The 12048-nt window shown below is 43.5% G+C and overlaps 1 protein-coding gene across 3 annotated transcripts; it reads right to left on the minus strand.

The window, feature by feature from the left end:
• Window positions 1–5565: 5565 nt before the first annotated feature.
• LOC136450378 (lipid phosphate phosphatase 2-like) lies at window positions 5566–11806 on the minus strand. 3 transcript variants are annotated; one of them, XM_066450779.1, is made up of 10 exons: window positions 11725–11806; window positions 11438–11643; window positions 10831–10929; window positions 10683–10744; window positions 10512–10562; window positions 10322–10431; window positions 10116–10209; window positions 8129–8317; window positions 7931–7990; window positions 5566–5901 (listed from the first exon to the last, which is right to left on the minus strand). In XM_066450779.1, exons 3-10 carry the CDS (start codon window positions 10914–10916, stop codon window positions 5717–5719), a joined length of 837 nt encoding a protein of 278 aa, XP_066306876.1. In that variant the 5' UTR covers window positions 10917–10929; window positions 11438–11643; window positions 11725–11806; the 3' UTR covers window positions 5566–5716. The 3 variants fall into 3 exon arrangements, with proteins under 3 accessions (XP_066306876.1, XP_066306874.1, XP_066306875.1); XM_066450777.1 differs by having other exon boundaries at window positions 10512–10599; window positions 10683–10929; XM_066450778.1 differs by having other exon boundaries at window positions 10512–10599; window positions 10683–10929; window positions 11739–11798.
• Window positions 11807–12048: the final 242 nt, after the last annotated feature.

Here is a 12048-nt window from a genome sequence, read left to right on the forward strand (position 1 = left end):
TGCGGAAGTTCAAATATGGCCACGTACACTTGGCCGAGATTCAAGGCCAAAACTTCTCACAAAACGCGAAACCACGGTACTGGGAAGAACTACTAGGACACAATAAATCAAGGGGAGAAAAATGAAAAGATGCGAATACGTCACATCTCCAGGGCTAGATTGCACGAATGATGGTTTACTAGAGCACCGCATCCTCACGAGTCTGGTCCATCGTTAGCTTATCGCCGAAGCAGCAGCACCACTGTTGTGAATTCGACAACGCAAGTTGGGCGGCCCTGTTGTCATTTACTACTGCTACTACTAGTCTGTAGCTTTCCGGATCAAGAAGCAACCAGAAGCAACGCGGAGAAGATATTCATCCACCTGCCCGGTCGATTATCCTCTGCTTGCGTACTGGCTGTGGCCTGTGGCTCTCGCTCTCGGGGAGCACGCCGGAACAAGAAGAAGTAGGCGCCACCAGGTCACAAACAGCAGCGGCGGCGGCAGCATGCGATGCGAGACGGAGATGTGTGGACCCGTGGACGGATAAGCACACGGCGCTTTTGAGACAGACAGCGTGGGCGGCCGCGGGCGACGTCTTCCCGCGACGCCATTGGCGGGGCTAGACACCGGTCAAACCCGCCCACATGCCGACTAGCTTCCGATCCATCATCCATGCCTAATCGCGGATTAACTATTAAGTAGTCAGCAAGTGGTGCTCGGCTCAGGGTCGAGCGCATCAAAAGCAAGCTTGCTGGCTAGCCTTTGTAGGTCAAGTGGTTAGGCTCCATCACGTATGCATGTACTTGCACATATATAAAAGGAATTATTCAGCCTGTTCGTTTGTTGGTTTCAGCCAGCCCAAACCAGCCAGCCAATAGTATTTTTCTCTCGCAATAAACCAGCACCAGTCAGTCCAAACCAGCCTAGAAACCAACCAGCGAACAGGGCGATTATATGGAGTGGTGTAGTACTAGTTTAATGTACGTGGATAGATGGATGGTTGCACTCCCACTTAGGTTCCTCCCATGATCCTACTAAAGTTTAGTGATCCTATTAAAATTTAGTAGCACCTTGTTTGGTTCTATTCACTAAAGACCACTAAAGCAGTAAACAAAGGCCCCATTCGAACAAGCTGAAACGTTGTTCCGGCTGATTTGTTACGAGAGAAAATCACTGTTCCGGCTAAAAAGACAAGCCGAAAAGTATGGATTATAAGACAAACGAATATAACCAAAGTCCATATTACCACTAATTAAAGCACAGTTCTTTGCCCCCTAGCCTGATCCCACGCCAGGGACTTGCTGCCTATGTTCCCGCGCTCCCAACTGTGATCCCATGCAAGCTGCTCAGCGCTGAGATCGCTACTGCTGCTGCGCAAGCTGTTCACCAGGAAGCTCCCACTGTGCTGCCTCGCTACTGGCCGGATATAACTCAAGCTTCACATATTAGAAGGTTTCAGTACCTACATAAAGGATTTGGACTCGGTGCACAAAGCTCTCTTTTGAAAGTTGCTAAGTATTACAAATTTGCCGCAAATCCACTCCACACAACATATGATATCTTTTGAATTACTAACAGAGCATGGATCACAACCAAATGATGTACTAGAGCATGGTTTTGGAGATTACCGACTGGGGGACGTTGTCGTCTTCTCCTTCGATCCCATCACGGCCTCCGACGACATGTGGAACGGCGGACGTGGCTCCACGAGCAACGCTGTTAGGCATCAATGGTGCACGGCGTCTGCCACCCATTCCCCGATACCCCAACATGGGGACCAGATCAAGTGCCCGCAGACCTACTGCGGCGACTGGCTGGGCGATCTCCACCACCGGATGTGCCCCCACCTCCAGCAGGCCGAGGAGGCTGGAACGCGCCGTGACCCGATCTAGCGCCATGGCCAAGAGGGGGTAATGCTTGCTCGCCGCGCCCTTCTTCTGACTGTAGATAGTCCGAGTAGGACTCAAGGTAGGGGAAGGCGTCCACCTGGGAGTTGAGATCCAGGTTCTCCATGTGCGCCCGGGGAGTAGAGAGGCTGGGAGCTATCGGCGCGTCGGGGAAGAAGCCGTAGTCATCGGCGTTGGTGGCGGCGAAAGCAGAGAAGACGCGAGGCACGGAAGAAGAAGAGGATTGAGAAAAATAGTCGCGGTCGCCGTGTCCCTGCCCGGCCATGGTGGATCTCGTCTGGAGGAGGAGGGCCGGCAGTGGGGACGTGGAGAGGAGTAGGGAAGGCGGCGGCGGCGCAGGGAGCGTCGCGAGCAGATGTGGAGGGAGAGGAAGCAGGCGGGTGCGGGTAATTAATGAGGGGTATCCCCTGTACATTTTAGTCACTTCTAGCAGCCCCTTGATTACTAAAACCACTAAACTTTAGTAGCCCCTTTAGAGGGGGTGTTTAGTATTTTAGTGACTAAAATTGACTAAACTTTAGTCACTAAATTTTAGAGGGGGTGAACCAAACATACTCTTATTACAAGTGTCGTTTCAAAAGATATGGCTCCGTTTCAAAAAAAAAAAAAGATATGGCTCCTGCTGCTGCCCATCGGTTCGCTTCGCTGGAAAAGAAAGCAAAAACACTGTTCCGGCTGATTTGTTGTGAGAGAAAAATACTATTTCGACTAAAAAAATAAGCCGAAAAAGACGAATTATAAGAGAAGCGAACAATCCTGTCTCAATTCAACTCGATGTCTGTCCATCCGTGAGCGATTTCTTTGACTAGCTATAGGTACTGGGCCAACAACTAACACCGAACCAAATCAGACTGTGTGTCGTTAATTTAATCACGTCGATCGCCGCGATCGAGTTGCAACCCACTGTTCCCTCCGCCCGTCATCGCCGAAATATGACTCTTTCATTTCCCAGCTCTTCTACGTATGTGCTTAACCATGTAGTATAACACTGCGCACAAACTTTCTGCCGGTTCTTCACAACTTTACACACACGTTGTTGGACGCAGCACCTAGTTGACAAAACTCTTTCGCTCAAAAAAGAAAGGTCGAAAATGCATTCACATATATATCTTCGTCAATCTCATATGATCCTATTGCTCCTATCCATAAGTTAATGAGTATGAGAAGGACGACTTGTTTGACCAATGACCATGGATTTATCAGAAGAATAAACAGCACTATTAGCAATGTACCACACGCTGCCGACGATCCTGTTCAGCTTGTCCTGCACAAATATTAACTTCAGTGTACCAGTACCTAGCGTACCGCTGAATCGCTGATGGAGAAAGCTAGCTACCGCTACCAGAGCAACGTCCTCTAGCTGGGCTAGACAAGTTGGCTCAAACTACCATTTACTTGTGCCGGTTGTTCATGCTGCAGAGTGCAGCCTGCACTGTTTAAGTTACCACTACTCACCCTGTTTGCTTATGCTCAAATTTAGCTTATACTGATTTGTTACGAGAGAAAAATACTCCCTATTCGTTGATGCTGAAATTTGGTTTATACTGAAATATTGTGAGAGAAAAATATTGTTCCATGACTGAAAAGTAGTTCTGAATAAGCTAAGTGAACCGACCTTTCGTTTGCTGTTTAAGTTACAACCACATCTAACGTTCGCACCACCTGCACCATACACTGCCACCGCCAACCAAAGTAAACCACGAAGTCCTTGAGTAGCATCCGCTCCAGAATCACATGGAAATGGGGCCATAGTACTTAGATTAGTCGCTGCAATTTGTAGCATATGCAAATATAAGACTATGACATACTCGACTCTCGAGGTCTTGCTGCCATGATTCGGTCAGTCGGCGTATATAGGAGGAGTACAGACAGCTCTGCAAAACACGCACTTGAGGCTGCTTCAGGGTCAAAACTATTTGGCGCCATGCCATGCATTGTCAAATATTCAGAGTGAAAACAAATCTTCTCAGCTCCACGCATGTGCACGTTGCCGATCGATCGGATTGGTACTAGTAATACACCTTTGCGCACTTTGGGGCTCCGCGCTTTGACAGACACGCATCTCAACAGCTGTCACAGAGGCCCTAGTCCTGATTATTAGCAACATACATTATGACCATTGACCAACTCGTACGTGCTACGGTAGGAGTAGTGGATTCCTTCCCTCCTTCTCCATCTTTCTTCCTGAACAACTCGGCCCATCTCTGATTTCTCTCCTCTAGCTGTTGATCCTGCTGCCGGTCCTTGGTTTCTTGCAAGTTGGCAGCACTAGCAGTTGTTGCCCTGTTCGCTTGGCTGATAAGCCATGACTGAAAGTACTGTTGGCTAAAAAAGTACGGCTTATAAGTCAAGCGAACAAGGCGTGTATTGTACAGCAGCGAGCATAAACCCACCCAGGAATCCAATGCAAGCCATGCATATGAATCTTGTTGCCTCAAAAGACTAAACACATTGATACACCTGTCGAGAAAAGAGGGGGAGGAAAGGACAGTGCACCTGCACCAGCTAGTCACAATGGTCCCGTTCGCTGGTCTGAACTTTGGCTGAAACTGGCTGAAAAATACTGTTCCGGCTGAATTGTTGTGAGAGAAAAATACTGTTCCGGCTAAAAAAACAAGCCGAACAAGCCAAATTTAAGACAAGCGAATATATCTGTCCTCCTCCTTCCAGGTTTTCAGATTCAGAGAAAGGGGGGCGACCCAACCCAAGACGTATGAGAGTTGACAGTGCAACGGTACCGTCCTGAATTATTTGTCAACAAACACACCTGGATAGGAGTTTATCGGGTTGCTGTGATGCCAATAATTCAGGTCTGCCTGATCTGGTCAGGTCAGACCTCACAACGACACACCACTGAAATTTCTGCTGCCGTTTGTGCCAGCAACTGAAACTATTCAACTGTGCTGAAAATTAATTCTCGACGTCTGATAAGTCGCCCATCATTTTAATCTGACTGAATTTGGAGAAAAAGAAAACTCAGGACTGGACCATCATCTTCTGCTCTGTCTTCATGGTTGATCCCTGCATCCTTGGATGAAAAGTTTAGGTTAACTGCGGCTGCATGGCTTTTTCAGTAGTCAAGACAAATACGATGCTACGATTGCTACAGTAGCTTATCACAAGAAAAGCGAGAACAGGTCGGGTCACATGTCGGTATGCCAGGCTTGCTATCAATTCGGCATCATTCGGTCTAAGAAAATATGAACTCACATGTCGGTGTGTCAGCTTGCAGGGCTTTTGTCCAGTCCCAGTTAACTGCTAGGACAGGACCAATTTGGTCATGTTGTGCAGGTGCCTGAAATGGATCCGTTCAAATCTGGCCACTACTGTAGAGGAACATGATGCTGCGATAATGGTTCCAGTCCCAACTCCCAACAAACCCCATTGCACCGAATGAATTCCTTCGTGTATTGTTCATCACCTGAATCACATGGCAGCCGGATCACAGCAACGCAGTAATCAATTGCACTTCAGAGGACACTAGCAGAAAAGTGATCATCATACTATACAGGATGCCGAAGCCATCTGCTTCCAACAACCTGTTTGTGGCTCATTCTGATGCTGAAGGGACCGCATTTTAAGATCCTCCAAAATACATATAAGCTCATGCTTCTTTGTGCCTCATGACGCATCGACGTCATATCAAATATATGTTCCAAAAGGAGATAGAATCTAATAGTCAAGAATTCTCACCAGAGACACATGTGCTTTATATTCTATATATGCTTTGGAAGTTACATAATAAGGAATCGAACAAAATCATGCTATACTAAGCACGGTTATATTACAATGGTCTGTGGGCTGTGGCCCTTAGTGTTATTACTCCATCATTGGACTCTCCCACCAGCTTCCATGAAATCCAGTGCCTGGCTCGTGCTCCTCATTTCCACTGCATCAGGACTGTGAAAGGAACCGTTATGAATCGAGCTGCGATGGCTCATGTACGTGGGTTGCACTTGGTTGTCACCCTCTGGCTCACCAATGTGTCGGAAATATGCGTGAGGCCACAATCCTGACCATAGAATAAGGTGAAACTATTAACATTTAACAATCATTAAAAAAGGACACATGATACTTTTACTAACTCTAAGGACTCAATTCTCATAGGTCGTAAGTATTCCTCGCTATTTTTGTTTTCTACAGGAGAACTACATATCATCACATTAAAAAAAGGGAAAGAATCTAAGATAATTCATAGAATAACCCACCTGTGATGCCCAGATACACGGTACAGACACAGGTACATGATATTTAGGGTGTTTGGTTTGAGAAATGAGTTGGTCCATCATAGCTTGTTCGGCTGCCCACATTCGGCTGGCCAGCCAGCTTTTTTTTTCTAGCCGGAGCAATATTTTTCTCTCACAAAAAAAACCAGCTGCTACAGTGTTTTTAGCTGCTACAGTGCGAACTTAATGCCAACCGAACACTCTCATCATCTCTTTTTTTTTTGTGGAATGTAATGTGTTAATCTATCATCACGTCATTCCTCACAAACTCTATCAATCAATATTTTAATGGCAATAGAATTTTAATAATTAGTATGAAAAATAGAGTCATTCCACTAAACTTTAAGAAATAGACTGATGATGTACCATCAATACACCATTTTCCAAAATAAAAAACATAACATTGTTTAGGACGTAACATTCAGACCAACAAGGAGCCAAGACCCCAGTTGCAATAGCTAGGTTGTTGGCGACAGGAAATCCTCTGTTTTGACCACCATCGGTAGATACAAAAGCATTTGAACTAGCCACCATTGGATCTGACAAGGGCCCTTATACTGAGCAAATGAACGGTGATAGGTGTCAAGGTATCCCATAGGTACCGGTGAGGTATCTCAGGAGCATCTAGGTTATTCTTATTAGTATTTAGAAATTGAGTAAATTTTCGATACACCTGGGATACATATCTCGGAGTATCTGTATCCGACTATCCGTGGAGTATCCAATACCGACATGTGAGTTTTGCGAAGTAAACCATTCTATGAAAATAATGCATAATGGATACAAGTTTCCAGGACAGCGAGCGAAGGGCACAGTTGGTTGCCCGTGGTAGTAAACAGCACAGTCTAATTGAGCCCATGAGACTAGAGAGCCTGCAAACTTGGTTTGTACCTATCTGTTACTTTGAATGGCTGACATTTTTCAACTTTTTATTGGAGGATCCCTGTGCACAGGATTAGGCTGCCAACTACTAATATAATTTTTTGAGATTTGTTTCTTAGTCCTTTAACCTAAACCTATCTTCTCTCCTTGCCATGCACATTGAACTCACCATCTTAGTTCGTGCAAGGACTAGCAATGACAGGGTGTATACCAGGACAAACTGTCAAAAATCAAGGCACTGCACCGTGTCCTATTTTCATGCATGATCCCTGCCAATACAAGTGTTAGTACTAGTCCTCTTCCCACACAGCCTGCCACATCCAGGGGCTTTCTTACTAACTAACAGCAGTACTACGTAGCACCTTTGTCAATCTCTCTATACTCATGGCACTGCCAAAGCAGGAGCATGCTAGATGCTAGACACAAGTGTCCAATTTAGGAAGAGTTAAAAAGATCAAGGAACAGAAGAAAGACCCTAGGTGCAAGTTTTCCTGCAGGCAGAGTGGCAGGTTAAAAATAACTTCCATAAGTATTGTTACAACTGTTGAAATTGAAAATATCTATCAACGATACCCCCAATTATTTAGTTAAAAACATTCTTCAGGGATGTTAGTCCAGCTGCAGTAGGTTTATATCAAAAGGGGATTGTCATTTGATTAAAAATGAAACTCTTCCTTTCATAAACATTTGATCATTAGTTCACAGCATGATTGCCATCATTCACCAAACGTATGGCACCTCACAAATTATACATAAACATTGGGTGATTATTTATCTTTCAAGTCCAAGCTTGATTGTTTTTTCATTACTTGGAGACAACCTCAAGTAAACCCAGGATAGACACCCCCAACCAAGTATTCACTATAATTTGAGATCAGCAAATATGGACAGAACATTGAGCACAATTTATCAAGGACAGAGTTAGAAGCATACCTTTTTCATCAGATGGTAGTGGAAAAAACTGCAGGTAGCAAATGGAAGCAACCGTCAACCCTGCACATTGCAACAATAACTTAAACTTTGAGAATCGTATGTACATACATTTCATAAAAGAACCATATGTACATTAACATTTCCATTTCTTTGTGGTGCCTGTGGAGGGAATGGGAGGGGGTATTACTTAAGACTTACCAAGTAATCCACCAGTACATACATCTTGCCAGTGATGCCAATAGTCATCAACTCGAGAAACTGCCACTAAGGCTGCAAGAAGCAGAGGGGAAAGGACAATGCAGACTTTTGCAACATGCCCTTTACGATCGAATACTTTGATTTTACCAGCCAGATACCATGAAAGGAAGCCAAGGCCAGCAAAAGACCCTAAGATAAACATAAATCTTTGAGTAATCCACCAAACAATAACAGCTGGAATGAAAAGCTCATATGACTCGAGAGAGAAGAATAACTTGTGCTATGAAACGTTAATGAACCTCCATGAGATTTTGAAACAGTTAGCAGGTAAATATGAACTGAGAACGAGATTGAGGCCACTGTATGGCTTGAGGGAATCAAATGGAGCAGCATTACTACCACCAACGCGAACTAGCATGCCATAATATTTCAAGGTGGGGCCGGAAATAGTAAAGTACATTGAGCAGCCAAGTATAAACAAATAAACTGCTAATCTTACAATTACTAGGAACAGGACGCACAACACACTGGTACAAAACAGCTTGAGGGGAAGTACGACTCTGGAGACCAATTGGGTCCTCGGCGTTTGAGCTAGCCACTAACGCGGAGATGGAGCCTGCCGGTCCTAGGGCCACGACTATGTGTGGAAATGATAGTTTAGCTTTTGTTTTATTGTCTCTTCTAGCAAGTGTTAATCTTATTAGTACCAATTACTTATTCCTTTTTGAACCCCCATGTTAATTCTTACAAGACACGCTAGAAAATAAGATAAATCCTAGAAATTCTCACAAAAAATAGAAACAACTAGCCATCAATTCTATAGACTCCAATTATCATTGATAATAATAGATATTGGATCTATTTTATTTTCTAAATAAGTACTCATCTCCACCATTTTGAAAAATAGTGTAAAGTAACCCCTATAGCTATATCTAAATTATCCACCTCTTTTCTTTCATTATGAAAAAATAACCTAAAATAACCCTCTAAATCTTCATCTTATGAGAAATAATCTAGTTCACATATAAAATAACTTTCTAAATCTGTTTCTAAATTACTTACCTTTGGCATTACTCACTACTTCAATTGTTGATATAAAAAAACAAACACAAGGTATACTGCATAATGTGTGTCACAATGCAGACCGCGTATACATGTATGCAAGAAGCGATGAGTATAATTGATTTTCATGTTAAACACATAGCTCAAGCTAAGGATTTAACTAACCACATGTCAAATATGCATGGAAGTGCAATCCAAAGGGTAACGACTATGAATGGGGACAGAAAAACATATAGAGTAGTTGGTAATTTTAGTTTATCACAATCACATAAAGATTACGAAGCACCTATACGAGTATTGATTTAGAATACGAGAATAAACGAGGGATAACAAAGATAAGCAACTTTTGTTAGTCGCAGGTCCTAAATTTATCCACAAACTTGTAACACTTATGTTTATTAAAATTAATATCCATGTAGGAGCACGGGTTGATGGGCTACTTTGTCAATATATGTAGATTATGCTTATACAGCAAATTATCAGCATCACATTTTTATATTATCAAGATAATTCGTACTATCATTTGCAGCAGCAATCTTTTGTGTCGGCTGACTTCAACTTTTAATTTGTACACTCAATGGAAGAGTGAAAGAAGAATGCAATATTTGACATAAAGGGCTAAGAGGATCACATGGACAGATAGAAATGGAAAAAACACCAATATATTTGTTTCTTGAGAACTCTATTAAAGAGACATTGTATACAAAACATATGAAACATCTTGTCCAATACTATTAGCTGATTAAGAAATATTCAGCAGTAGCTAAAACAAAGATTGGAACCTAGAAAAAGAGGCATCAATTATTATGTTCACTAAACTGCTGAGAAGGTAGTTAGCGCAATCATAAAATAGGACATTTCCCAAACCGTTAATTCTAGTAACATGGGGCTAATCCCTATATTTGTAAAGAATAATGTCACTTACATGAAGTATGACCACTTGGAAAGCTCTTATGACCTTCTTTAATAACACTCGCCTCGCCATGGCATATGGCGCCTGTAGTAAAGTTGTTATAATCCTAAAGGCCAAGTAAATTCATAAGCTCTCTTATACAATTCACATGCAATGTAATTGCACAAGGGCTTCAAGCGAGTAATTATTAAGGTCTGGCTAGAAGTTATGAATCTTACAGGTATTCCATCAGGGAAGCAACGCCAGAAGAAATCTGGGCGTGGTCGCCCAACACCATCCTTGATCGCATCAGTTAAAACAGCAGTGATAAGCACTGAAAATAGGAGACCTGCCAGGACAAGCTAGATTTGAGAATAAGTAATAAATGGATAAACTAGCACGACGAATCAGGCAAGAAAGTGGGTGTACCTAGTATGGCATGATGCAGATCATATACATTTCTCTTCTTAAAGTATATCGCTGTTATGATAATGATAGGACCAATAATACCAATTATCTGAATAAGTGTGATTGAAGAAAAGGTATTCAAGAGGTTCATCGGAATTGACAAGGTAACACTACAAGAGAACAGTATGTTACCGGCACAGCCCAAAATGGTACTGTATTGTCCTTCATGGGGTATCTGAGGTCTGTCATCATTTCTGATCCGACAAAGCGATGGAATGGCTCTATTATATTAAGAACTCCATCCAATACAGCTAGAAGAACTAGCACAATCCAGTCATACATGTGTAGGCGTGCAACTTTGGATCCATGAGATGTTATATAAGGAGTTGGAGCTCCCAGACTAATTGGTGGGGCTGGTGCTGGCATTGCCTCTTGAGTCCTGAAATTGTTAACCAACTGAATAAATTTACGAAATCCACTTGATAAATTAGAAATTCAATACACGATTTGTCACACACAACATGTATACTGTCAACTGTAAGGATTTCAGTTTCCTCATATCTAAGAGGTATTAAGGACTACTATAAACTAGCAGACAAGAGCTATTTGTGCCTTTATTTTCCTATAAACTATCAGACAAGAGCTAAGGCTTTATTATCGTCTAGAGAGTAGTGCAATTTTAATTCATGGGAAAACAGTTGTGCAGTTTAACTAAATTCTTGTTAGATGCAGTAAGTATATTACTTATTATTTCACCCAAAACTTCATAATTGATGTGCAATTCATCAAATACTCCTGAGGCATGTTCAGAAGCATTAACCAATTAAGAGTCTGTGATGGAAGCACGAAGCAGAGCAACATATCAAAACCAGAATGCCTAGACGGAAGCACATTAAGCAGCCGTTTAAAGAAGCAAGAGGAAGAGCAGGAAACTAATTATTGCCAACCTGTTCCACCAAAACGAGGACAAAGCTATCTATCCGGTGGCACCGAGACGCTAGCGCGTGCTCGATAGTCTGCCGCCGCCGAGGTCTTGCCGTCTTGGGCTCTTGGCAATTCGCGTGGAAGTTAATCACGACAACTCCACAAGATGCTTGGGCCCTTTGGCTCCGCGTGCTCTCCCCGGCCTCTTCTCCCGCAGCGCGGCTGCAGTCTGCAGATGACACAACCATGAGGAATCGACAGCAAGCGCAAACAGAAACAGCAATACCACAAATACGAATACATAAAGTACCAGCGTATGGCAACCTTTGCTTCCTCCGTTTCTCCTTCGGTCCTTGCTCTTCTCTTTTCTAGCCTCCTCCTCTTGGCTTGTGCAATGGGCGCTATTGATATCATGAGAGAAACCGAGTATGCGACGCCATAGAGGAAACCGTCCACGCCGGGCAAAGAAAGTCGCATCTGGCAGGAGTTTCCCCTGCGCTGTACGCATGCGAAAATTTTGCCGGGCCAGATGACCCCGCCCGGCCATCACCGGCGGCGCCGCCGGTAGAAGAATGGCCAAATATTCGGGCACGCGGCCGTTGAAATCTGACCGTGTCTGGTCCTGATCGAGGGG

This window comes from Miscanthus floridulus, chromosome 5 (assembly GCF_019320115.1).
Source record: "Miscanthus floridulus cultivar M001 chromosome 5, ASM1932011v1, whole genome shotgun sequence".
Lineage (NCBI taxonomy): Eukaryota > Viridiplantae > Streptophyta > Magnoliopsida > Poales > Poaceae > Miscanthus > Miscanthus floridulus.